This window comes from Grampus griseus, assembly GCF_964374135.1.
Source record: "Grampus griseus genome assembly, chromosome: 19".
Classification (NCBI taxonomy): domain Eukaryota; kingdom Metazoa; phylum Chordata; class Mammalia; order Artiodactyla; family Delphinidae; genus Grampus; species Grampus griseus.
This window is the reverse complement of record NC_139013.1, coordinates 23,359,844-23,387,614: the sequence shown is the minus strand read 5'-3', so window position 1 is coordinate 23,387,614 and position 27,771 is coordinate 23,359,844. Positions and strand designations below refer to the sequence as shown.

The window sequence follows — 27,771 nt, the reverse complement described above, 5'->3', positions numbered from 1 at the left end:
AGGAAGGCTCTTAGTGGAGTTGAGAGAGTTGTGGGGTCTCTGGCCACGCTCTCCCATGAATGTGGAGGGTTGATTGGTGAAACCAGGTCTGAGTGGTCAGAGAAAAGGAGCTGGTCTGGGTGGAGTAGGGGCTGCCTGATCTCATTCCAGAGTATCTTCTCATCTCCTCATCTCTCTGCTGTAGATTGAAGGTCCCAAAGCCAGGAACCCAGGGCTCTAGACTGCCATCAAGATGGTGGGTGATGGCCCCTGCCTTATCTCTGATCTGGACTGGCGAGGCCAGCAGAGATCATTTTCAGAGAGATATGACCCCAGCTTGAAGACCATGATTCCAGTGAGACTCTATGCAAGGTAAGCCAGGAGGAGGATTGGAGGGAGGTCCTGGGCAGAACTTCTAGGAATCATTTACAGCCCATCAGGAGAGTGGACCCTGACCCTGTTCCCCATGTTGCTGCTCTATATGCTTGTCCTTTTGTCTTTCCATCCATCTATCCATCCATCCATTTTTTTCATTTATTGACCATTCACTTCATGAATCCTCCTGTCCTTTGGTGAAAGGGAGACAATAGCAAATGTTTAAGAGAGCTTTCCATGTGCCAGGACCTGTTCAGGTGCTTTACAAACATCTTCTCATTCACTCTTCACAACCACCCTGGAGGTGTTGTGATTATCTTTATCTGATGGGTGAGTAAGTGAGACACAGCAAGGTTAAATAACTTAAACAAATTTAATCAGGTAGATTTTGCTTTGTAACAAACTGCCTCTACATTTAGTAGCCTGAGACAATCCCATTTATTTAGCTTACAATTTTATGGGTGGGTCAGCAACTTGGGCTAAGCCTAGTTGGGTGATTCATCTGGTCTTGACCAGGCTTTCTTATGCATCTGCTGGTCAACAAGATGGTTATGCTTCTGGGGGTTGACTGGCTGGGGGAAGGTGGGCCACATGGGCTATGAACCTCGAGCAAGCTAACCCGCCCTCGATCACATAGTAATGCAGTAGGTGGCCAAGAGGATGAGACGAAGCATATAGGCCTTCTTGAGACTCAGGCTCAGAACCGGTACACCATTTCTTTCACTGCATTCTATTGGCCAAAGCAAGTCACAAGTCAGCACAAATTCAAGGTGTGGAGAAATGTCTTGAAGGAAGGAGCTCCAAGGGTCTGGGATACAGGTGAGGAGAGAGAATTGGGTCAGTTTTGAACCATAGAATAAGAACCCAGGCAGGCTGATTTCCAAGCTCACATGCTTAACTATAGCATCATATTATAATATATATGTATTCTTAACATTACATTAACTATAACATTATAGAAAGCTGCCTTTTCTACATGAGAAGTGCCCTATAGCCTGCCCTCTGAGCAACAGAAGGCCAAGTAGCATCTTTATAATGAGGTGATACAGCACTGCTCTCTCCTAGAATCCATGGACCAAAGATACACCTGTGAGCCCTCTAAGGTGAGAGGTGAAGGTTGAAAAGTGAGGGCTTGGTGTACCATCCTTAGCTCCATGCAGAAGAGCTCTAACTACCCACCGTTTTGGCTCAATTTACAATTTCTTTGTGGAGAGGAAATGTGGGATAGTGCTTAAGAGGATGATGGGACCCTGGAGTCAGCAAGCATTGGGTTTGAATCCCTACTTCACCACTGACCAGCTGTAAGATTTTGGGCAAGTACCCTAACCTCTTTGTGCCTTAATGTTCTTGTCTATGAAATGGGATCATAATATTTCTCAACTACTTATCTCACTGAGCTGTTGTTAGGATTACATGAGGTAATGCATGACTTCATCATTAAAGTTACCCTTTAGGAAATATTTACTATGCACCAGGCACATAGTACCTTATTAATATTATCTTAGCTTGGGTTCTCCCAAAAGCAGAGGCTGAATGAAAAACTTGGATGCAGGTAGCTTCTTTGGGAGGTGATTTCAAGAAGCAGGAGGGAAGATTTACGGAGAGTGAGGCAGGGAAGGAGAACATGGGGTGTGTCATCAGTGTCACTGCTGTAGACATGGGGACTGGATTCTACTAGGTCCCCCCAAGAAGTGTACAATTTTCCACCCATAGGATGGGCAGTGGGGGCATTTGTCTGTGGGCTCCTGTACTCCATTAGTTAGGTTTTCTTCTTGGGGACATTAGCCCCTCGCAATTCTGGGCTGCACTTATGCTCTGAGAAGACCCCAAACCCAGTAGTGAAAAGAGGTACAGGATACCTGTGAGATGGGATGCTGTCAGCATGAGCCTGAGCTGCACAGCGCTGTCCTCCACATCTGAGATTGGAGGTGGATGTGACAAAGATTCTTGACCACTGCGCCACCAGGGACTGCGACTCAGGACATCTTGACAGCATCTGCTACAAATACCAAGCTCTTTCAGGGCCTGGAATATAACAAACACTCAGCAATTAGTAGATACCACTCTTGTGTCTCTGACTCTCATTCCATCTTAGATGGCTAGTTCCTCAAGGGCAGAAACATATCTCTTCCTCCTTCTTCATTGTTTCTTCCTTTTCTTCTTCCTCCTCTACTTCCCTTTCTCCTTTCTCCCTCCCCTGTCCTCCTTATTTATCTGCTAGCTAATATTTATGTAGCAGCTTACATGTATTAATCCTCACAATAAACCATGAGTTTGCCTCTAGCTCTTGCCTCCTTGGACAGCCTCACCTCTACTTTGGCACACTGTGCTCTGACCCTCCGCATTCTCCTGAGAGCAAAAGCCAGCCGTCCAACTCCTCTGATGATCAGCTACTGGGTCTCCATTTCCTCATGCCAAATGGAGCAGGTACCCTCTTTCCCATGGGGTGGTCACTGGTAAATATTCAACAACTGGCTCACCAAAAAATTCCCTGGTTCATAGCATTTGTCACTCTTTTGATGTAAATTCTCCTACCATGGCTGATTTCAATGTGATGTCACTGAGCGCAAAGTTGGGAACAGATGTATGGTGATAGAGCCCTATCCTGTGTGGTATTTCCACCACAGACACCACAGACTTATATAATCTAAAGAACAAATACGAGTAAAATCTAGTAAAATAATCTTGGAAGCTATGAGTTTTGAGTATTGATTGCCTTTGTCTTTAAGATAATTTACTTACATTTATGTAATTTAATTTTTAATATAGGCTGTGTTTAAGAACTGACTTGCAGAATTCCTGAAAATCAAACAATCAGCTCTTGCAAGCTGGTAGGAGCTGGCCCAGCACACTGCTGCTCATGGGGCTGATGATGTGAGTCACAGGTCTGAGCGTGGCTGTGGTTATCACTGTAGTTAAGAATTCCAGCCAGGGACTCAAGGCAATGACCCCAACAACCTGGAACACCGAGTGTTTCGCTTGTTTTAGGCTGGCACCCAACCCTGTGGATGACGCAGGGCTGCTCTCCTTTGCCACATTCTCTTGGCTCACGCCAGTGATGATGAGAGGCTACAAGCACACGCTGACTGTGGACACCCTGCCCCCACTGTCACCGTATGACTCATTCGACACCAATGCCAAAAGGTACCAGGATTTGTCTGGGTCACATCTAGAGAGGAGCCCGCTTTGGGAAGGGACCCGTGAGTCCTTGTGTGTGCTCCCATTTCCCTTTGCGGAAATCAGCGCCCACTGGTTTGGTGGCTGTTCTCATGGCTTATCTCTGAGATGAGGGCTGGGCTGACTGACCTTCTTGGCCTAGTCTCTGGGGAGGTGAGTACTGGGGAGGTTGGGTAGGGAGAATGAACTTCTTGAGAGCCTGAGGCTTCAGGCTTCTGGCAGGGCCATCAGCTATTTTGTAGGATCACCACATCAGGGCAAGAGTGGCCGGAATCTCACTTCGCTCTGTGTTGGCTGGACACCACCTGGGCTGCTTCCAGGCATGGTGTTGTATTTCCCTTTAAAAATTGTCATTGGACTTTTAAAGAAATTTTTTATTTTATATTGGAGTATAGTTGATTAACAATGTTGTGTTAGTTTCAGGTGTTACAGCAAAGTGATTCAGTTACACATATACATGTATCTATTCTCTTTCAAATTCTTTTCCCATTTAGGTTATTACAGAATATTGTGAGCTTTTATATTACAAAATATGTTTAGGTTGAACCAAATGAAAACTTCCAATATTTGACAATTTTGGCTTGCAAAAACATGTATTTCATTGATTCAACCTAATTCAGATTCATTATAGAAATGTTAAAGTAACAGAAGTTCAAGCAGTGGAAGTATCCCCACCGTACTCCAGCCCCACTCCCCAGAGGTCAGCACTGTTAAATGCTGGTGTGCATTTGTCCTGGATTTTTTCTACTCAGGTTAAACACACCCTGTGCTACCATCTTCTGCAGATCAATACCTCTTCTTCTTCCTCCTTACTCACAGGTCATCTTTTTTTCTTTGAACAAAAACTGAAGCATACTATCTCATGGTTAACCATTTTGCTATTTTCAGTGAAGAGTTTATAAAGATTTTTCCACAGCCCAGAACCTCAACTTCATTCTTTCTAACAGCTGCATTGAACTTCAAGGTTCATGTCTTAAACAATGGGGAAGATCTCATCGCCCTCTCTCTGCATTTCTTTCTTCTGGAATTCTCTTTCTCTTTGGCCTCATATGCTTGAAGGGCTGGGAGTTATAATCATGCTCTTGCAATTGCTCCTACAATTGTGCATCCCCTCATCTGTGTCCTGCAGAAATCTCTGTCAGTAGTAGTTTCCAAAATCTATAGTCTGGAGAAAGTTGCCAGGGAGCACGGAGAGAAAGGGGCTGGACCAGTGCCTGTGGACCAGGTTTTCCTTCTACCTCTCTGTCGGTTTTTAATGTTGCCTTCCATCTACCCAACATCAACTTAGATCCTCTTCCCTTCTGTGCTAATGTTCTCCTCCAAAGGCTGACCCACCAAACACATGTTGACAACCTTAATAACACACTGTCTTCAGTCCATGCCTCTCTTCCAGACTCTGAGTTCATACACCCAGCATCCGACTGGACTTGGATGATTCACAAGCATCCTATATCTAAAGCTGCATTCTTTTTTTTGTTGTTTTGTTTTTGTTTTGTTTTTTTGTGGTACGCGGGCCTCTCACTGTTGTGGCCTCTCCCGTTGTGGAGCACAGGCTCCGGACGTGCAGGCTCAGCGGCCATGGCTCACGGGCCCAGCCGCTCCGCGGCATGTGGGATCTTCCCGGACCGGGGCACGAACCTGTGTCCCCTGCATCGGCAGGCGGACTCTCAACCACTGAGCCATGAGGGAAGCCCTAAAGCTGCATTCTTGATCTTCAGCCCCACCTGACGATGTTCTCTCTTCCCCCTTTCCCCATCTCTGTGAACTGTATTCCCACAGTTGGTCAAGTCAGAAAACTGGGGCCCCTGATCCCCCTTCTCCTTTTCTCCCACATCTAATTCATCAGTAAGCCCTGTTGTCTCCCCTGACCACCTTTCCCTAAATCCAGTGTCAAGCCGCTGCCACCTCCCACCTGGATGCTGATAGTCTCCCACTGTGGTCTCCCTGCTTCCGTCTTTGCTCCCCACCCCCATAACCCACTACTCTCACAACAGCCAGATGTTCTTTTAGACATGTAAAATGATCTTGTCATGTTGGTTTAAAAGCCTGCAGTGGCTTCCTTGGCAATCTAATCTCCTTCGTGAGGACTGTGAGATCCCATGAGATCTGGCCCTGCCTTGCCTCCCCGTGTCCCCACACGCCTGTCACACTGGCCTCCTTTCAGATCTTTGAAATGGACAAACTCCTCCCTGCCCTGGAGAAGATTTTTTTCTTGGTTTCTCTGTTGCCTCAGTGTTTTTATCACAACCGGTATTGTGCCAGAGACAGGCAGGAGGAGGAAATCAAGGCCCGGAAAGAGCCCAAATGCCAGATACCAGCTTGTGCTGTGTCAGGGCTCTGCCCGCTGCCTCGCTCATGTCCCATCCACCCTCCAGAAAAAGAAGGGAGAACAAATGCTATTCTTCTGAAGCCACCACTGCCAGGGATGGGGGTTGTGCTAAGAATTCTTGCAAAGTTTTTTCCATCAGAGTAGCTTTGAGCAGCAAGTGGGAATGTAAATCTTTTTCCTTCTTCCTGTTCTTTCATCACAGATTTCGAATCCTTTGGGATGAAGAGGTAGAAAGGATGGGTCCCGAGAAAGCCTCTCTGGGCCGAGCGGTCTGGAAATTCCAGAGGACGCATGTTTTGATGGATCTCGTGGCCAATATCCTGTGCATTATCACGGCAGCCGTAGGGCCGGTGGGCGCACTGGCCCTTCTTCTGCCTTGTCTCCCAGGTTCCCAGACTGGCAAAGAATGTCATTAGTTATTTTCTCTACGATCTGGTGGGTCTAGTACGTTGTTGTTATCTTTGCGCTCCTTGGGGGCGAATTTTCATAAAGCTAATCCTTTGTCAAGCACAGCAGCAGCCACTGAAATTAATTAAAAAGTTTGCCTCATAAAGTCAGCTTGCTGACATTAGCTGAGGCCTCCTGTACCTACCGTGACCCCCAGCAGCACACTTCTCTCTTCACCGCGCCGTTTTACAGATGATTCTCATTCCCCAAATCCTCCAGCAGACCCAGAGCACCTCCAGGAAGGTCTGGGTTGGCGTCAGCCTGTGCACAGCCCTTTTCACCACCGAGTTTACCAAAGTTCTCTTTTGGGCCCCTGCCTGGGCCATAAATTACCGCACGGCGATCCGGTTGAAGGTGGCCACCTCCACCCTGGTTTTCGAAAACCTGGTGTCGTTCAAGACGCTGACACACATCTCTGTTGGTAAGTTGGTCCAGAAGGAGTTTAACTTTAGGAAACTAAATTCCGAGTTTTCTGAATATGTGTGAGATGTGCTTCCTGGATGGAATATCTGCCCCCCTTTTGGTTGTCAATATCCTGCCCATCATGTCCCATCTCCTTGCTTAGTAAAGTGGTGGAGACTCAAAACACCAGAAGAACTGAGAGAAAGGAGAGCTCCATTCAAGCTGGAGAATTTGGAAAGGCTTCCCCGTTCCACTTGGAACAGGGCTTAGGGGTGACCTCATCCAATCCCTTTGACCGTCAGTGAGGACACTGAAGCAGTACAGAGAACACTACAGCATTTAATAAAATTGATTGACTAACGGATCTGATGATTCCAACTGTGTAGTATTTGGGATGCCAAGTCCCAACAAAGACCATGCCTGTTGGACTTCAGAGTTGACATTTTCTTAAGCCCTTAATCCTTAGCAATAAAATCTTCGCCCTTTACACAAGAACATTTCCCTGGCCAAGGGAAACCTGGGTGGTGTGAGGTAAGGGAAAAGACTTGTTTCTTTCTTACACTTGCTCTTTCAGTTTGTTCAAAATATCCTGTATCAATTATGATTAGATTCAGTTGCATATAACCGAAAACCTCCCAAAACAGTAGATTAAACAGGATGGATTTATTTCACTCTGTGTAAAAGGAGTCTGGAAGAGGATGATCTGGGGCTGGAGTGGGGACTTCCAGGCTTTTCTATTTTTCTTCATCACTACCTTAGCATATGGCTCCCATAATGGTTCAGGATGGAAGCTGCAGGTCCAACCATCCCAACCATGTTTCAGAGAGCCGGTAGGAGGAAAGAGACTTCCAAGTTGAGTTGGCTCCCTCTAAGAATTCATCCCCAAAGTTCCATTCAGCACTTTGGCTTATACCTCATTGCCCTTAACATAATTACATGGTCACCATGCTTCCACAAAGGAGGCTGGGAAATGTGGTCATTTTGCTGGGCCCATGGATGCCCTGATTAAGCAGGGTTGTACTAATAAGGAAGAAGGAGATAGAGCTATCAGGTAGGCAGCTGGCAACCTCGCCAGCATGTTCCCAGGTGGTACTTAAGCCTTTCTTCATTGGGATTCTCAGTTCTAAAAGACAGGCCTCTCCAAAGTCACACTAAAATGAGACCCACGAAACTCACCCTGTTGGTCCTCTGACAATTCTCTCCCCCCATAAGTCAGTTTTTCTCTTCCTTCCTCAGACCCCCTCAGCCATTCCAAAAGCCTTCAGTTGAGGAAATGTTTAGGTGGCCCTTCCAAAGGCTGAACCCATGTGCTTTCTTTCCAGGTGCTCAATATACTATCAAGTGATAGTTATTCTTTGTTTGAAGCTGCCTTGTTTTGTCCCTTGCTAGCCACCATCCTTATCCTAATGGCTGTCTGTGTGGTGTACGCCTTTTTCATCGTGGGGCCCACAGCTCTCATCGGGATATCCGTGTGTGTGCTATTCATCCCCATCCAGGTAATGGCAGGTCTCTGCTGTTGTACTTCACACACACTCTCACTGAAGTGGACTTTGTGTCCAGGGCCTGGCCCTGAAGCCTGGGCCCTTACTTTGAGCTCACAAACAGTACGGTTCTTTTACAACTTGAATTTGAATACCCTGGGGAAGGGGAGCATGCTTCTTCAGTTTGGCAAAGTCCCCAGCACTTTCCTTGCATCCTGGCAATTCATGCATTGGCCTCATCTGCCCTGACCCCAGTCGTGTCCCCCAGAGCACGTCAGCCACAACTCAAGGGAAGGATTCAGCTGAGAATCTCGGGCCTGACACACTCCAATCCCTGGATTTTTAGGCCAACTGCAACTCAGCAATTCTCTGAACACACTGTTTGTACCTCGATTTCAGATGTTTATGGCTAAGCTCAATTCAGCTTTTCTATGATCAGCAATTTTAGTGACAGATCAGCGAGTTCAGACGATGAATGAGTTTCTGACCTGCATCAAGCTGATTTAAATGTACACCTGGGAGAAATCTTTTACGAACGCCATCCCAGGTAGGATGAGCAGTTGCTGAAAGAACCACTTACCCTGTAGAATGTGCTCTTCTAAGGGGTTCTTAAGGGTCCTGGGGCCGGGCATTCTGGAAGTTGGCTGAAGCGACCCCCGAGCTGATTTGTAGGCTTTTCAAAAAATTACAGAGATTTTAGAATAGACCCAAGGGCTCAGCAGGTGAGTGACATATGGTTTAGCCATACTGAGGTCAGTGAATCCTTGTACTGGCCAGTTACCTTTCACAAAAATAGTCCACTAAAACATTACGAGCAGGAGAAGAGCTGGCTCAGCCTATTTCCTTGACTGGGAAGATGTCCACACGGACACACGCACACACTAACACTTACACACATGTCCCCTCCTTGCCGGCAGCAGCCTCATCAGGATCGGATGTCTCACTGACTTGACATGCTTTGGGCAGATAAGAGAATGCATATATAGCTGTTTTGTTTTAAAGACGATATGAAGACTATTTCAATCAAATAAAAATGCAAATCTAATTGCAGGAATAGTTACATAATTGCTGACATAGACTCAGGTGGTTGACCGGTTAATGATTTGAACCACCGTTACAACTAACTCTCTGGATCCACAATTACACTTTTAGACCAGCATGTAATTGGGCCCGAAGCTGTGTATCCACATTTTAGGAAGCAGCTTTAGAGAATCTGCTTTTGAGACTGCCAAAGGAAGTGCCCCAGGTTGGGATGCTGGCAGCCCTATTGTACCCTCTTTGAAGACACAGAAATACTTCCTCACACTCTGAACTCACTTTAATACAATTTATTTGATGTGATTAAATTTGATTCCATTTGACATCATTCAATTTAAAACTCAATTTAATTCAAGTCAGTTTAACTCAATAAATATGTACCAAGTTCCTACTATGTGCAAGGCCATGGGAGTCACACAAAATAATTAGGAAAAGGGTCCCTAGTTTTAAAATTGAGGGAGGATGAGTTAACTAAGCTCAAAAATAGCTATTAGTTTGCTGGCTCTACTTCTAGAATATATCTGGAATCTTTCTGCTTCTCTTCATTCTACTGTCACCCTAGTCCAAGCAATGTCCTCTCCCTTCCAGCCTATGGCAAGAACTTCTAGATGCAACCCCTGCTTTCCTCCTTCCCCCTAAAACCCATGATGCACTCAGCAGCCAGAGTGATCTTTTAAAAATGTCAGTCAGATCTTGTCTCTCCCCTGCTGAACAAGCTTTAGTGGCCTCTTATCACACTTAGGTTTTTTCACGTTTAGGTCTTTTGGATGAAGTCCAGATTCCTTCCTATGGGCTATTAGATCCAGCACAGTCGGGCCCCTGCTGACCTCCTGACCTCATCACATCTTATCCCAGGCCTTGATACCTCAGCTTGAGCCACAGAAACCTTCTGTTTTTAGAACAAGATCCACACCCGTTCATGCCTCAGGATCTCTGCCGTTGCTGTTCCCTCTGCCTGGAATGTCTTCTGCTAGATGTTCATGCTGACTTTGTCTTGACTTTGGGTCTCCTGAAGTCAATGTCACTGACTCAAGAGGGCTTCTTTTTTTTTTTGCGGTACGCAGGCCTCTCACTGCTGTGGCCTCTCCCGTCGCGGAGCACAGGCTCCGGACGCGCAGGCTCAGCGGCCATGGCTCACGGGCCCAGCCGCTCCGCGGCATGTGGGATCTTCCCGGACCGGGGCACGAACCCGTGTCCCGTGCATCGGCAGGCGGACTCTCAACCACTGCGCCACCCGGGAAGCCCTCAAGAGGCCTTCTTGACCACAGTCTCAAGCAGGTCCAGTCCCCATTCACCTCTCAATCACTTCATCCTGTTCATTTCTCTCATATCACCCAACACAGTTTGTAATTATCTTATTTACTTATTTGTTTCTTTATTGTCTATCGCCCCTACTGGAAAAGTTGAGACCCTGTTTGTCCCTATATTCCCCAGCACCCAGCACAGCCCCTGGCATATAGCAGACATCAGGTTAAAATGTGCTGAATGAGTGAACATGTGAATTAATTATAGGATAAAATGGGTAAAATGCCACAAAAGAAACTGAGAGGAGCTCCATGGGTGTGAGAGATGAGCCTCCTGGCAGAGGTAGCGTTTTAGACAGGCCCTGAAGGATATAGCAGGGATGTGGAAACAGATGGAGCTGGGGAAGCCCCCTGGGCAGGAGCAAAGGCCTGGAGGCTTTGCGTGGGGAGAAGGAGGTGGCTGGTGTTCTTGAGGGGAAGGGCGTGTGGACAGCATGCTTTGGATCCCAGCCTCTTAAGAGGCAAGTCACTTAACCTGCTAAGCCTTTCCTCTACTGTCAGAAGGGCATAATGATGGCTTCTGCCGTGTCACACTGTGGTGAGAGCAGCCGAGGGAGAGCGTGCCTGTGCAGGGTTCAGCCCAGCACCTGGTCTGTAGGCAGCCCTCAGCGAGAAGGGCTGTGACACCATGTTGCTAATGTGAAAGGGTTTTTGCAGAGGACGCTGGGATTGCCATTAAGGACTCTTTAAACAGCAGGGGAGGGAAGCTTGAATTTTATGTGTGAGTGGTGCGGAGTCATGGCCTCATCTGGACTTACGGAAGGGAGATGTGCTCTTGGGTTTTTGCAGCTGTTCCTGAGACAAAGGGCAGGGGCCTCAATCTGGCAGTCTTCAGGCTGGCATATGTGTTTTGTTTGGCCCCTACAGTACTTTAACTTTTTCAATTAGTTCCCAACATTTAAGAGTAGGGAGATGTCTCATAAAATTCCACATTTCAGACTTCAAAACAGTCTGGTGAGCCTGGGACATCCTCGCTCTGGTATTGCTCTCTGCCCACTCCCTTCATTTACCTTACTTGCCTGACCCCTGTAGGCATCTGAGTGTATGACTCCTGACACACAGAGAATCAGATCAGGAGGGACCTTGGAAACCATCCAGCAATGGCAGCTGACATGTACTGAACCCCCAGTACATGCTGGCATTGTGCTCCGGGCTGTCTGTGCTTCCTCCCATTTAAACTTCACAACAAGAGCCCTTAACACTCATTTGCAGGAGAACAGGGCAGGAGTAATATGTTTCTTTTTTTAAAAATTGAAGTATAGTTGGTTTACAATGTTGTATTAGTTTCAGGTGTACAGTAAGTGATTCAGTTATACATATATATATTATATATGTATGTATATAATATATATATGTTCTTTTTCAGATTCTTTTCCATTATAGGTTACAACGTATTGAGTATAGTTCCCTGTGCTCTACAGTAAATCCTTGTTGTTTATCTATTTTATATATAGTAGTGTGTATCTGTTAATCCTAGACTCCTAATTTATCCCTCCCCCTTCCCCTTCCCCTTCAGTATCTATACTTTGTTCTCTATGTCTGTGAGTCTCTTTCTGTTTCCTAGATAAGTTCATTTGTATTACTTTTTTAGATTCCACATATAAGTGCTATCATATGATATTTGTCTTTCTCTGTCGGACTTACTTCACTTAGTATGATAATCTCTAGGTCCACCCTTGTTGCTGCAAATGGCAATATTTCATTCATTTTTATGGCTGAGGAATATTCCATTGAGTAATACGTTTCTTAATGCTGGTGCTTGACAAGCAAAATAAGACCACCGTGGACTGCTTCTATTTCACAGATATAAGGAAGAGGGAAAGGAGATTACTGGAAAAAGCTGGATTTGTCCAAAGTGGAAACTCAGTGCTGGCCCCCATTGCATCCACCATAGCCATTGTACTGACATTCACCTGCCACATCCTCCTGAGATGAAAGCTCGCTGCCCCAGTGGTAAGCACCTCTTTAAAGCTGGCCTCTTCTGTACCCAACTCTGCAAGTGCCAGGTGGGTAGCTCCTCTGGCACTGGCATCAGATCACCCAATCACGGTGAGCCAGAAGACAGCAGAATTCCACCCTGACTTCTAAGACAAGTACTTGAGCTGACTGGGAGCCGAGGAGAGCTTAGTAGCAACTCTTATTCAGTCTACAGCAGGGCAGGGGTAGTAGTTAATGCTGGAACACAATTTTTCATTTGGACATTGAAACCAAAGGAGCCCTTGGCTATTTTATTCTTATTTATCCATATATACGCCAAGAAAAGAGTTGGTGAAAGTTCTCCGGGTGGGAGGGGTGTCAGTATTGGGAGAGGCAGTGTGGTGTCCAGATCAGGGTCCCCCTTGTTTAAAGCCTGACTCCACACTTGCTAGCTATGACTTACAATTCACAGAACCTCTCTTGTCTCGGTTTTATTATCTGTAAATGGGGTGATGACAGTCCCTATCGTAGTGAGGATGGAAGTTGTCTTCCACAAAGCACTCGGTCAGCACCTCGAATGTGGTAAATGCTGCGTAAGTTGTTGCTGTTCTCATTAGCCTTATGCTCACCCAGGCCAGGCATATTCGGGTTGAAAACCTCAGAAGGAGAATTGGAGTGAACGTGAGGGGCTCAGGACCTGAGCTAGAGAGGAAATGGCCCCTGACTGAAATAAAGAAACAAACATTTCAGATATTAAAGCAGCGTCTGAAGGGCAAGTTGGAAGAAAGAACGTAAAGGCAAGAAAAAGAGAGAGAGAATGAAATAAAAAAGGAGAGGTATGCTCACCAGAAAAGAATTGCACCAAAAATCAGGGATCTGGAGGGGAGGGACGTTTGAGAAGGCAGGATCCTCTTCTGGGGCATTCACTGTGGCGCTGTCAATCCAATTACTGCCCCGTGTTTCTTTGGGAGATACCTTAATTTTCTTAGTTTCTTCACACACATTTTTCTCTCACACACTCTGGGGGCTTGAACATAGCCATGAACCGAAAGCCAAAACGAACAGCAATGGTTGATGTACAGAATGAATGTTACTGGATTATAGTGGCTGCTGTCTACCATCCCAAACCAAAAAATTTTTTTTCCCAGAACACACCAAGCAAATTAATTTGAAACCAAATTGAGTGCACATGTTAATATTTTTTAAAACAATGATTTAGAAGAAATCTAGACCAAGAACAAATTCCCTGAATGCGAGGCTCGTATTTCTTTGGCCTAAGAATCCCTTTCAGTCTCCTCCTCTGCCAGAGCCACATGAGTAGGAGGTCAGCCCTGAGGAGCTGTCACATCAGGCAGCCCGGGGACTCTGCTAGCCAGGGCCTGGGCTTCCTGAGCCAAGATAGTGCTCTAGGACCTGGGGGAGCTGAATTCTCTTTGGGGATGTATTTAGGACCAGATGTGATGAAGGGAGCATCTTTCATCATCCTCTTAATGAACTAACTAGGATTAGTTGAAGCCTGGGGGCCCTGTCCATGGGGCCCATTCAACAGCAGGAAGGATCACTCCAGATTTGTCGATGGAAGTTGTGTTTTTAATTTCTTAGATGGGTGGTTAGGGAGAGGCTGCTAATTACAAGGACAGATGAGAAGATGAAAGCTGAGAGATGAGATCATGCCCCCTGTGGGGCACCCACAGAGCAAGGAAACTTGTCTTCATTGAGGCTATATGATATTATCCACCCACCATGCAGGGCTCAGTGGGGAAGGCCCTAGTGAAGGGGGGTCATTGTTCATTGTTTTGGAAATGACAGTGGAACCAGGGCTCTCAAATTGGTCCCTTATGTGTGTGTGGAGGCAGGGCATGGAGGCCAGACCCTGAGGGCAGGAGAACCAGCAACCAGCCTGGGCCAGGCACATAATTCTAGGGAGCTTCCACCTTCAACACTGGTCTCTGTGTGGTATGTAAAAGGATGCTCTATCTCTGAAGGGTCAGATGCCTCTGAAGCAACCGAGAGAAGGGGATAATTTAGGAAAAAACTGCATAGGTTTTTTTTGTTGTTTTTTTTTTCATGGTACGCGGGCCTCTCACTGTGTGGCCTCTCCCGTTGCAGAGCACAGGCTCTGGACACTCAGGCTCAGCGGCCATGGCTCACGGGCCCAGCTGCTCCATGGCATGTGGGATCTTCCCGGACCAGGGCACGAACCCGTGTCCCCCGCATCGGCAGGCGGACTCTCAACCACTGCACCACCAGGGAAGCCCTGCATAGGTTTTTGAAAGAATGGTCTAGGCCAAATAAGGATATGGTATGGATGGAGATTTCCAAAGGTCCTCAATTAGAGGCCCTTTTCAGACCTTATCCTCTGGATTGACAGAGATAAGGGGATAAGTTTCCCACCATTTTGGTGAAAATCCAAACGCAAAATAGTTTAAGATGTTAATACCTTCAATTTGCCAACCCATGATTTCTGAGCCATGAAATGAGAAAATTTTTCCTCTGAGAATCCCAACTGTGCTACTGTTTCTCATCTCAGGAAGTTTAATCCCCATGGACTTAATGGTTCAAAGCCAAGGCAACATCCCATCCTGAATTCTATACCTCTCTTTTGTTCTTCAGGCATTTAGTGTGATTACCATGTTTAATGTAATGGAGTTTTCAATTGCAATCTTACCTTTCTCGGTCAAAGCAGCAGCTGAAGTCAATGTCTCTCTAAGGAGAATGAAGGTATAACTAACACTGGGTGAGCAGGGAAGAAAGTTCTCATTTGGGGGCAGGAAAATTCCCAGATAAGGGGAGGCTGTGTCAACCCATTGGAGGGCTGGGTCACTGGTTTGGTGGGTGTTGGGAGAAGAGCCTCCATTCAGTGTTGGATACACAAATATGCATCAAGCAGGATATAGGCAGAGTATTATAGGTGGCCTGCCCTTTTAGTAAAACTGAGATGGAGTCTCCACCCAGGGAGATGATGTTCCTGACCCTCTACTCTTTCTCCAAGCCATGACTCTTAACTTGTTCCAGGAGTGGAGCTCAGTTTGCACTGAGCCATCTCCCCTTTGCCTACCTAGTTTGTCCTAGGATGTGTGTGGTGACAGAAGTGATGAAGACGGTGGCGGGGGGAGACACCATATTTATACACTCATTTAGTCATTTTATTTATTAATTTATTCATTCATCAAAGATTTACTGTGTGAGTCCCAAACAGGATCAACACAAAGAGAACCACATAAAGACACATTGTAATTAAAATGGCAAAAATTAAAGATAAAGAGAGACTATTAAAAGCAGCAAGGGAAAGCAGCAGTTACATACAAGGAAACTCCCATAAGGCTATCAGCTGACTTCAGCAGAAACTCTGCAGGTCAGAAGGGAGTGGCACGATATATTTAAAGTGATGAAAGGGGAAAAACTACAACCAAGAATACTCTACACCACACGACTCTCATTCAGATTTGATGGAGAGTTCAAAACTTTACAGACAAGCAAAAGCTAAAAGAGTTCAGAACCATCAAATCAGCTTTACAAGAAATGTTAAAAGGACTGTTCTAAGCTAGAAAGAAAAGAACACAACTAGAAACATGAAAATCACAAAAGGAAAAACTTTATCAGTAAGGGCAAATATACAGTAAAGGTAGTTAATCAACTATGTATAAAATTGGTAGGAAGGTTAAAAGACAAAAGTAGTAAAATCATCTAAATCCACAATATATAGTTAAGGGATAACAAAACAAATTGATGTAAAATATGGAAAAACAGTACTTGTGGGGGAAGAGAGTAAAAACTCAGGGTTGTTAAAATGCATTTGAAATTAGGAGATCAGCAACTTAAAATAATCGTGTATATATATGTATAGATTGCTATATATAAACCTCATGGTAACCACAAACCATACATTTATAATAGATAAACACACACACACAAAAGAAAGGAATCCAAACATAACACTAAAGATAGTCATCAAATCACAAAGGAAGAGAGCAAAAGAAGAAAAGAACAAAAAAGAACTACAAAAACAACCCCAAGACAATTAACAAAATGACAATAACTACCCATTATTACTTTAAATGTAAATAGACTAAATGCTCCAACCAAAAGACATAGAGTGGCTGAATGGATATGAAAACAAAACCGATATACATGCTGCCTGCAAGAGACTCACTTCAGATCTAAAGACACACACAGATTGAAAGTGAGGGGATGGAAAAGGCATTCCATGCAGATGGAAATCGAAAGAAAGCTGGAGTAGCAATACTTATATCAGAAAAAATAGACTTTAAAACAAAGACTGTTACAAGAAACAAAGGCATTACGTAATGATCAAAGGATCGATCCAAGAAGAAAATATAACAATTATAAATACATATGCACTCAACATAGGACCCACTTAAATATATAAAGCCAATATTAACAGATATAGAGAAATTGACAGTAGCACAGCAAAGGAAAGCATTGGCAAAACGAAAAGACAACCTACTGAATGGGAGAAAATATTTGCAAATGATATGACTGATAAGGGGTTAATATCCAACATATATAAACAGCTCATACAACTCAACATCAAAAACCCAAACAACCCAATTAGAAATGGGCAAAAGAACTGAATAGAAATTTTTCCAAAAAGGAAATGCGGATGCCAACAGGCACATGAAAAGATGCTCAACATCGCTAATCATCAGGGAAATACAAATCAAAACCACAATGAGATATCACCTCACACCTGCCAGAATGTTTATCATCAAAAAGAACACAAATTACAAATGTTGAGGAGGATGTGGAAAAAAGAGAACCCTCGTATACTGTTGGTAGAAGGTAAATTTGTGCAGTCACTATGGAAAACAACACTGTGGAGGTTCCTCAAAAAACTAAAAATAGAACTACCATATGACCCAACAATTACTCTCTGGGGTGTATATCTGAAGAAAACAGAACACTAATTTGAAAAGATACATGCACCACAATGTTCATAGCAGCATTATTTACAAAAGCCAAGATACGGAAGGAACCTAAGTGTCCATTGAGAGATGAATGGATAAGGAAGATGGTGGTACATATACACAATAGAATATTACTCAGCCATAAAAAGAATGAAATTTTGCCATTTGTATGAATGTGGATGGACTTGGAGGGCATTATGCTAAGTGAAATAAGTCAGACAAAGAAAGACAAATACTAAATGATATCATGTAAATGGGAAGTCTAAAAAAGTAAAGCAAAATACCCTGAATATAACAAAAAGGAAACAAACTCACAGATATAAAGAACAAACTAGTGGTTACCAGTGGGGAGAGGGAAGGGGAAGGGGCACGATAGGAACAGGGGATTAAGCGGTACAAACTGTTATGTATAAAATAAATAAGCTACAAGGATATATTGTACAGCACAGGAATATAGCCAATATTTTATAATAACTTTAAATGGAGTATAATCTATAAAAACTTTGAATCACTATGTTGTGTATGTGAGACTAATATTGTAAATCAACTATATCTCAATTAAAAAAAAGATTTACTGTATGCTTCCTATATGCAAGGCACTGTGGAAAATGCAAATATAAGGAAGAGAGTCTTTACTCTTAAGAGCCTCCAGTCTAGTACAGGACCAGGTATCCCAGTAATTGCTATATATAGTAAGGGTGAAAGTGATGTGTAGGAAGGGCAGATAAAGTGGTTTTGAAGTTGAGGCAAGGAAAGGAAAAGGAGAAGCACATTTCAGTCAAGAGAACAGTGCGTTCAGACCTCTGTGAATTGATTGGAAGATCTTATTTACTCACGTCTGAAATGTGGATGTCATTTTAAGCATCCTAGGTGCCTGTATCCCTCTTCTCCCTTACCATCCGCATTTAACCAATCAAGAATCCTGTTGGGACTTCCCTGGTGGTGCAGTAGTTAAGAATCCTCCTGCCAATGCAGGGGACACGGGTTCGAGCCCTAGTCCAGGAAGATCCCACATGCCGCAGAGCAACTAAGCCCGTGCACCACAGCTACTGAGCCTGCACTCTAGAGCCCTTGAGCCACAACTTCTGAGCCAGTGTGCCACAACTACTGAAGCCCATGTGCCTAGAGCCTGTGCTCCGCAACAAGAGAAACCACTACAATGAGAAGCCTGCACACTGCAACGAAGAGTGGACCCCCACTCGACACAACTAGAGAAAGCCCGCACACAGCAACGAAGACCCAATGTGGCCAAAATTTAAAAAAACAAAAAAAGAATGACACAAATAATAGTTTAAAAAAAAAAAAGAATCCTGTTGACTCATCTCCTGATCACTGCATTCCTTCAATTTTAAGAGGCACCATTTATGAGATTGGATTGGAAGGTGCACTGTTGAGTTATTACATTTTGAACAAAACACAGAGTTAACCTCATGACATTAATTGTGTAATGATACCCAATATCTTAGACTAGAGGAACAATGCTATTTCTTGACTCCACAACCTCCACTCTGTCCCTAGTGTCATCACCTTCATTCAAGACTTCATAGTCTCTCATCTGAACTATCACTGTGACTGAAGAACCAATTGTCTTTTTCCAATGTTGTCCTTTTCAAATACATATTGCACTGTTAATTGAGCTTTAAAATATTTGTCTGATCACTGACATTAACCTGCTTGAGATCCTTGTCCTTCACTCTCCAGGACTGAGCCTGAGTCCTCCATCAGCACGTCCTCAGTTATGTCTCCACTTCATTTCTTATCCCCTTCCTACCTTGAGCTCTGGCCCTCGGTTATACTGAACTTCTCGTCTTATACCTCTCATCCCCCCAAACCATGCTATTGCCTGTTTTTGCTCATGCTGTGCCCTCTACTAGAAAGCTCTCCTCCCCTAACCCCTCCCTCATCTTTGCCTGTACAGCACTGTACAGACCCAGCTCAGGCATCAATTACATGGGCCTCCAGGATGCGGAGCCAAGTGTCCCATCCCTGGCAGTTACAGGGCTTTGTCCCTGTCACATTTCACTGAAATGATCTGTGCATGTTCCCATCTCCGCCTGGACTGCAGTCTCTTCAAGGACAGGAAGCATGCCTTATTACTAATATTTGCATTTCTGTCGTTACCCCAGAATCTGGTACAGAGTAGGCACTTGGCAGGTGTTTTGTTGAACTGAGCTGAGTGGGGACTTAGGAAGAAGACACAGCAGAGACAGAACATGTGACCTTGGTTTCATAAGCATTAGTGTCAAGCAGTGAAGCCAACCACCCAAAGACTGGCAAAAGCTGGGCATCTTGGGCATAAGGGTAAACTGTAGCTGGGATCAGCATTCTCCAATGTGGGTGACCCAGATAGGCCTTGTGCTTAAAAAGGCAACCGTTCTACATAGTATGAGCTAATAGACTATTTTTGCTGCATCTTCTCCTGGGGGAATATCTTCAGAATACCTTTCCTGGATGTCCCAGGTAGAATTCCCAAGATTATGATTTGGGGTCATTAGAAGATATACTGGGATGATTCTTGCAAATGGGTGACGTCTGCCAAGTTAATTTTGTTTCTTTACTCTTAGAAAATTCTCATAGCTAAAAGCCCCCCATCTTACATCACCCAACCAGAAGAGCCAGATACAGTCTTACTTTTAGCAAATGCCACCTTGACACGGGAGCAAGAAACCAGGGGGAAAAGTGACCTAAAGAAGTGCAGAATCAGAAGAAGCATCTTCTTAAGAAACAGAGGCCAGAGGCATACAGTTTGAGTCCATCGGGTCAGGGAGTCACCAGTGCCCAGGAGCAACGTGGCAACCCCAAATCGGTTCTGCACAATATAAGCTTTGTGGTGAGAAAGATGGGTACGTGTTCCAAAGGTGTGACCTCCATCCTTCTTCCTTGTGTCACAGGACCATGGCCTTCTCAAGGCTGAATATAATTCAGTTTGAGCAGGAGGTCGTGGTGGGATGTCTCCATTTCTCCCCAAACTTTAAAGCTATGCAAATGAAGCCTGGAGACATCTCTTCAAGCTGAGAGAATACTGTTGTCTTAGTGGTTGTATTAGTGCCGATCTTCAAATTCCACAGGAGTTGAGAGCCAGTTGCAGTGTTTAATGGACAATCCATTTCAGGTGGCTAGACTCAAACTGACTAGCTTTCATAAGTCTTTTCAGATTTGTTCTTAATTTCACGTTGAAGTCCAATAATAGATTATAATTGCTGACAGTTATGAGCAATTTCTATTTACGAGGCACCTAATTAACTCATTTAGCTACCCCAAAACCTTACGAGGTGGGTGTATAGCTGCCCCACTTTATGACTGAGGAACCAGAGACACAGCAGGTTAAATAACTCGTCCAAGTCATACAGCTCGAAAGTGGCAGAAGAGGGCTTCACACCCAGGGTGCCTGGTGCCACCACCTGCTCTTAACCACCAAGCGACACTGCTCTTGTAAAAAGCAAAATGAGTGCCACAAGCAGCCTAGGAACAGAAGCCGGCCAGATTCTGCTGATTGCCTCCCTCCCCTCGGGATTCGGGGGTGGAGTCCTTAGAGCAGCTCTGCATTTGGGGAATGTTTGACCTTCTCTTGCATGTGGTTTTCTTGCCCTGGGTACTCGTCAGCCCACAGCCCGATGGCAGTGTTGATTTTGCTGCAAAGGGCTCAGCATTAATCTTGTGCCTAATATTTTAATCTCCCGTCTTGTTGACTCACCCTTTCCCCATGTGAGCACTATAGAGGGAGAGGTTCTTATGTATTATGTGACGCTAGGCTCAGTAACTGGTGTAGAGTGATACCTCGTAGCTAACAAGGCTCTCTGCACATATTCATTGGAAATGATATTTGGTTGGCTGAGTGCAATTGAGCTTGGCTCTCAGTGAAGTCTTGCTGTGTGCAGCCCACTTGCTTTCTCATCACTCTTCCCCGCCTCTGACGTGCAGCACCCAGATTACTTCAACCATGCCTTCAGCGTTGCTCCAGAGAGGACTCAGTGAACTGCTCTCGTGTTGTAAAGAAGCCTCCTCAGCCCTTCAACCGCTTTCCTCCTTTTCAGTACGTTGGTGGCTCATGACTTGTCGTCAAGGACATGGTCAAATATTTTGTGAAATAAGGTGAAGACAAAGGGTGCAACACAATATCTTGGGGATTAGGGCTATGCCTCTCTAGCCTGGTGGACCCGGGCTCCAGTCCCAGCCACTCGCCAGCTGCATGGCCTTAAGCTCATTGCCTAACCTCTTCAAGCCAGTTTCTTTACCTGCTCCATGGGTATTTTAATAATAGTACCCACTTCACAAGGTGGATGGGAGGACGGAAAGACACATCACGCACAAATGCTAAGTCCCCACGGACGGGAGCTATTGCTGTTGCCTTTTTCCTCTAACAATCATGTCCAGCTTAAGTGCTGCCCTTAAATGTCCTAAACTCAAGGCATCTATGTTTTTCCAAATTTAGTTCTAAGATTCCATTAGACCATAGCCTCCTTGAGGTCAGGGTACGTATCTGTGAACTTGTTCACAGTCGTGTGGCCTTACACTGAGCCCAGAGCCTGGCACAGAGTAGGTTTCCAATAATGTTTTCCAAATAATCAGAAACTCAGGGGTGCAGGCCTCATGGATTTCCTGCTGAAGACAAGGATGAATCTAGAAGGCTTAGATCTGGCCACAAGTAGTGGACAGGACTCAACTAAGAGCCAAGTGTCTAGGGAAGCTGGATCCATCCCTGTGTCTCTTTGTCCCAAAGTCTTCATAATGCCTTGGTTCCTTGTAGTCCTTTTGGTGGAATTAAAATGGATCCGCTTCACTTACCTGCAGCGCCAGTGACAGTAAAGGTAGGGACTGCGTCTACCTTGATCACTGCTTTATTGCCAGTGCCTAGTGCAGTATCTGGTGTTCAGTAAAGACTTATCCAAGGGCTGAATGATGACAGGCAACAACCCTCTTGTGCTGGGGGTAGCAGGCAGGCGAGGGGCCCTCTGGTCTAGCTCAGGTGGGAAAGAAGCCACATTTGGCCCCGTGCTGGGCATCTTTGCTCTGAGGCATCACTGGGAGCAGGTCTCAGTGAGAATGTTCTAGATGTTCCAACTGCTGCATTGCAATATCTGCTTGAACACAAGAGTGGTCTCACCTCAGAGTCTCCACATGGATTCCTATTCTGCCAGCCGTGCCCCCCCCCCACCGCCATAACTACGCGGCTCACTCCCTTGCCCCCTCCGGGTCTTACTCAGACATCACCTGTAGCAGGTACTGTCAGTGACCCATCCGTGTGGCCTGGCCATCTTCCAGCTGCCAGATCTGCATCTGTGTGCCTGAGGGCCCTCCCCACCACCCTCAGTAAGCCGAGGGAGCAGCTCTCAAACACTGACTGTTGGCTATTTAACCTGACTCCCTCAGCCACTGAGGGGACAAAGCCATGCTCAGTTTCCGCAATTCCTTGAGTTTCCCAGCAGCATTGAGCTTCATTTGCCTCCTGTGGGAGCTGACCTAAGAGCACTCCCTTGATGGGCCACCTTCCTCCTCCTGTACCATCCCCCTCCCCCCAGCGGGTGTTTTCTGCACCTCCCCAGCAAGCTACCTTCACTCAATTCCTTGCTTTGGGGTCTCCTTCTGGGAGAGCTCAAGCTAAGAAGTCCACATGTCCAGTAAGGCTCCCCGCCCCCATCTCCTCGCTGCTTTATCTGCTCCCATGGCATGTATCTGACATACTCCATATTTTACTTACTTATCTTGTTTACTGTCTCCCCAACTAAAACATAAGCTCCGTGCGGGCAGACCCAGACTTTTGACTGTGATGTTCTCTGCTGTATTGTGCTATTGCTGGTGTTCAGAACAGCACCTGGCACAAAGCAGGCTTTAGCAATGATTTGTCAGCTGGATTGATAAATCTGCGGCTGTAGAAAAGTCCATGAAGCCAACACGCTGGAACAGCCTAACTGCTCAGTAATTTCAGACTGAGTTGTGATGGAGGAAGGATGCTCTAAGAGGACTTTAAAAAAGCACCCGGCCTCCTGTACTTGCAGGCTGTCACTGTCCCTCTGGGGTGTGCAGCCTTTGACGTCCATTAGATTTACTTTCCTGGAGTCAGCACAGGACCACCCTCCTGTTCAGGGCCTGTGTGTCCCAGAGCAGCGCAAGGCTGTTCTGCACCGGTGCTTATACATGGTTTCTAGAAGCCCTCCGGGTGCTGTGCTGGGGTGTGCAGAGGAGGCTCTTAATTAAGACGGAGGCTCCTGCCTCCTATGAGGCCGTGTATCAGGGTTGGGGGTGAGGCTGCAACTGCCACCTCACAGAGCCAGCAGTGTCCCACTGGTCCCTGCCTGGCCTGGCCAGTGCAGTTTGGTGGTGACCCTCTAAGAACTCGGAGAATGACTGTCTTTTTTCTGTTTCTCTGGTAGGGGAAGGTCTTGGGCATCTGTGGGAATGTTGGAAGTGGAAAGAGCTCCCTCCTTGCAGCTCTCCTAGGACAGGTAAGCTGTGTGCTAAGCGTTGTGACGATGGAGTGGCTCCCTGTTGGCCGCGTTTGGGGCCCTGGGCTCGGCCGCACTGGACTCTGTGCTCATAGTTAACGGTGATGCCCAGGAGGTCAATGCACTTGGCAGTTCCAGGCCCATGGCAGGTGGGGGCTGGGCCTTCCACGCACTCTCCCCAGTTTGCCTCCTGAGGACATGAGTTAAGCAGCGATAGCTTCCTTGCCTGGAGCTCCATCTTGGTCAAAGGAAGCAATGGGTCATTAAATCCATGGTTTTCTCATGACATGCTTGGCCTGTGCCAAATAGAAAGGCCGGCCAGGCAGCTTGGCGGGGAAAATCCCAGGAACCTGCGACTCTCGGTGACTTCAGATCCATCTCCATTTCCCCAGCGTCTGCCCTGAGGAGCTGTTCCTCAATGGAGGAGGGGCTGAATGAATGTGTGAACCAAAGTACACCTCGTGGTAGCAAGGGAGGGTGGGTGCACTCTCCTCCTTTGTCTGCTACTTCTAGCTGCTTGACCCCAGGGAAATGGCCAAGCCATTCACTGTATCCACAGTAAATGAATAGTTCACAGTTGCCAAGGCTTCTCATTCCAAATGAATGAGAAACTTTCTGGGGAAAGAAATTAAGTTCTCTTTCTCTCCACTCTGTGTTCCTAAAGGGAAGTTTGGACACCTGGGATTGCCTTTGCCTGCCATAGAGAGAGGGGGATGCTAGGCTCAGAAGAGCCCCTCCAGACCAGGGTGACTCATTCTGGCCTCAGCTGACTCATTTGTAGAAAGAGTGACAACTCCTTCCCTGCTTGAAGGCGGAGGCAGGGGCTGAGTTAGGTGAGCTGTGGTGGTCCCTCAGTCTCCGGGATTCAGTGTGAGTGCCTTTGATAACCCTAGAGTCGGTAGGGGCATTACAGGTGACCCAGCCCAATTCTCCACCTAATAACATGAGTCCTTTCCACTGAATCCTATAAGAGATGAGTCAACCTCTGCTCAGATGCCTCCAGTGATGGGGAACTCATTATCTCTTTAGAGAGATTTGAGGTATATGGGAGTGAAATTTGCCTCATTTTAACTTCTACCCTATGGTCTGCTCCTGTGGAATGTCCCAGAGAAAACAGAATCCATCTCCCATGTGACAGTGGTGGGATCAGGCCCCTCACGTGGTCACTTGGGAGGCCCCTCACATGGTCACTGGGTTAAATGAGTGGGCTCTGGACGGCATGGTTTCACCAGCTATCTCAGTTTCATGAGCATGGATAAGTCACTTAACCTCTCTGAGCCCTGGTTGGCTCATCTGTAAAATGGGGCTAAGGATGTTGTGATGAAGACTAAATGAGATAACTGATATAATAGTAGTTACAGGACAATTCCCAGCGCCAGCCACAGTGATTAGCATTTTATATGTACTTAACACAGTGCCTGGCATACACCCTATTCATTTTAGCTATTATTATTATAGTTGTTGTTGTTATTGTTATTATCATTCTCTCTTCTCCAAGTCTAATGTTCTCTATCCCTTAGACCATTCCTGAGGAGGAATGGGGTCACATCCCTCGGCCACCTTGGCTATCGTCCTTGGCTGTGCCCAACACACTGCCGCTGGCCCATGAGCACCAGTCCTGAGCACAACGGCCTGCCTCATACACCCTTTCCTGACAGCTACAAGCTGTCACCACCACTAGCCTCTCCTGTTATCTGCTGAGGCTCACCATGGAGGGCCATCTTAAATGAACGTGGGTACTCAGGGTCACAGGCCGGAGCCCATGCATGTTTCTTAATTGGATTCCTCATTGTTTTGAAAGTTCAGAAGTTCTACATGAAACTAGACTTTGCAACTCCTCTTGAAAAATTAGAAACTCGCCACAGCAGGCTTGCATCCTTGCTTGGCACCAACTGTGCAATGGAGTCAAGGTTGCTTCCTTAGGATGGGGCATGCCAGGGCCACCATCCACAGCAGTGCAGGCTGTGCCCTCTCCCTGGGGGCCTGGCTGAGGAGGGTGGGGTCTAGCCAGTGCACCTGGGGGAAGAGGGAGCCTTTGTGATGGGTCTGCTCAGAAAGCATCTCATCCTAGCTACACAAAGGTGCACATGTGCCAGCAGCAGCCTTGCAGCCTGTGCTCTCCAGAGCACAGGGCTCACCTCTGCCCCTTCTGGAACATGCCCACCTGGGCTCTCGCAGATGTTTGACTTTGAGACCCTTGGTCGGCACAGCCGGGCTTTGCAGTGTGTGGCAAGACAGCTTGTCACCCTCTTGCACCTTCCGAATTAATGCTCATACATTAAGTGGGTGGCGAGTGTGCAACAGGCCCCACCCCCACCCCCGCCGAGGAGAAGGTGGCGAGGCCTGGCTCCTGAAGGTTCTCTGGTGTTGTTGCTCCAGATGCAGTTACAACAAGGAATCTGGGACTCTGGCCTACGTTTCCCAGCAAGCATGGATCTTTCAGGGAAATGGGAGAGAAAACATATTATTTGGAGAAAAGTATGATCACCAAAGGTAATATTAACTTTGAAAGCATGAGGCATTTTAGTATTTGGTATAATCTGCTACAGATGCTGGTGCCATTGGTAATGATTGCTAACTGGGTTTCTTTAACGAGTTCTGATTAAACATTTGTCAGATCCAAATGGATGTTGCTTTTTCTCTTCCTGATCCAAGAGTTCTGGAGAGGTGCCTTCTGCAGACCTTTTTCTCTTCCTGATCCAAGAGTTCAAGAGAGGTGCCTTCTGCAGACCTGTGATCACGCTCTCAGAAACGTACGGAATCGCCACTCAATCCCAGTGCAGAGTAGCATATGTTCTGAGGTTCTCTGTAACAGTGCATATGGTGTCTGACTGGAGGAAGAGGAATCTGGCAAGTTTGCTTTAGGCCAAGTAACAAGAACTTTCCTTGAAATTGAGTGCAGCAGGTATGCAATTAGTCAGCCCTGAAACTATTAATTGACACCAGTTTTCAGGATATATCACTGCTGATGTCCCCAAAATGACCTAATGGAATGAAAACAAAGTTCAAGTCATAATTTTTGAATTCACTTTGGACCATTATATTTAAGCTCTGGAAATAGCTTCCTAAGGTTCTTTGCCGAGTTTGGTGTGCTGCCATGTACATTCTCTCGTTAGAGCCCCATAATCACCCATTTAAGGGAGGACCTGGCATCATATCCCCATTTTACAGATGAAGAGGTTGAGGCCCAGAGAGGAGAGCTGACCTGCCAAAGGTCAAAGCTATTAAATGTCAGAGGAACTGCAGGTCAGCATCATTTGTTCCCACTGGAACTGCCTGACAGCCCCCTCAAGTGCCACGATGCTGAAGGAAAGACAAATGGAGTTGGTTTTACAAATCTGGCTGTCAGCTCTTTAACTGTGGTCTGGACTTTCACATCTTATTGCCTGAACCCACAAACTCTATCCTTACTGACGCCATCGGCCAGCATGTGGGTTCTCAGCAAGAGATCTGTTACTTCCCCTCCTTTTTCCTGGCCACGACATCCTGTCATCAAGAGGCTCAGTCAGGGAGTCCTTGGCACCAGCCGAACTGCTCTGCTCAGCATCTCCTGGACTGCCTTTGCCTGTGCCTCCTCCCAGCCCCGCCTGGAATGGCTTCTCTTTCGCCAGAAGCAGACTAGAGGGAGGGATTCCTGTCTTTTATTATTAGGACACCAGAGAGCAAATATTTACCAAATACCTGCAAGACACAGGACTATGCAGGACCATGTGGGCCAGCAGGGTGGCTCAGGTGTAACTTTGCCCTTGAGGTGCTCAAGTCTGTAAAGGGTTGTAGGAGATGCATAATGGGCCAAGGAGGAACGTGCCAAGGGCAGGAGACTGTGGTGGACTGTTCAGAGGCAGCGGAGATCACAAGAGGGAAGAGAGGGTGGCGCTTGAATTGGGCTTGAAGGATGGACTGAGCGCCTTCCTATGTGGCATCTCTAGCAGGGGTTCTCCTCCTGGCGTG

At 46.2% G+C, this 27,771-nt stretch overlaps 2 protein-coding genes across 2 annotated transcripts in view; both read left to right on the top strand.

Annotated features, from left to right (window-relative positions):
• LOC309837334 (ATP-binding cassette sub-family C member 12-like) overlaps nucleotides 1-27,771 on the top strand; it is a gene marked incomplete at both ends in the record, with an annotated part of 145,672 nt that overhangs the window by 85,792 nt on the left and 32,109 nt on the right.
• Nucleotides 233-26,317, top strand: LOC309836931 (ATP-binding cassette sub-family C member 12-like; the record flags this gene model as incomplete). Its single annotated transcript, XM_082677159.1, is given in 16 exon segments — nucleotides 233-351; nucleotides 3,343-3,498; nucleotides 6,063-6,210; nucleotides 6,500-6,733; nucleotides 8,032-8,205; nucleotides 8,590-8,622; nucleotides 8,626-8,694; nucleotides 8,698-8,737; nucleotides 12,337-12,464; nucleotides 12,468-12,485; nucleotides 15,063-15,170; nucleotides 19,942-20,056; nucleotides 20,059-20,216; nucleotides 23,749-23,820; nucleotides 26,200-26,219; nucleotides 26,221-26,317. Coding segments are annotated over 16 exon segments (1,689 nt in total).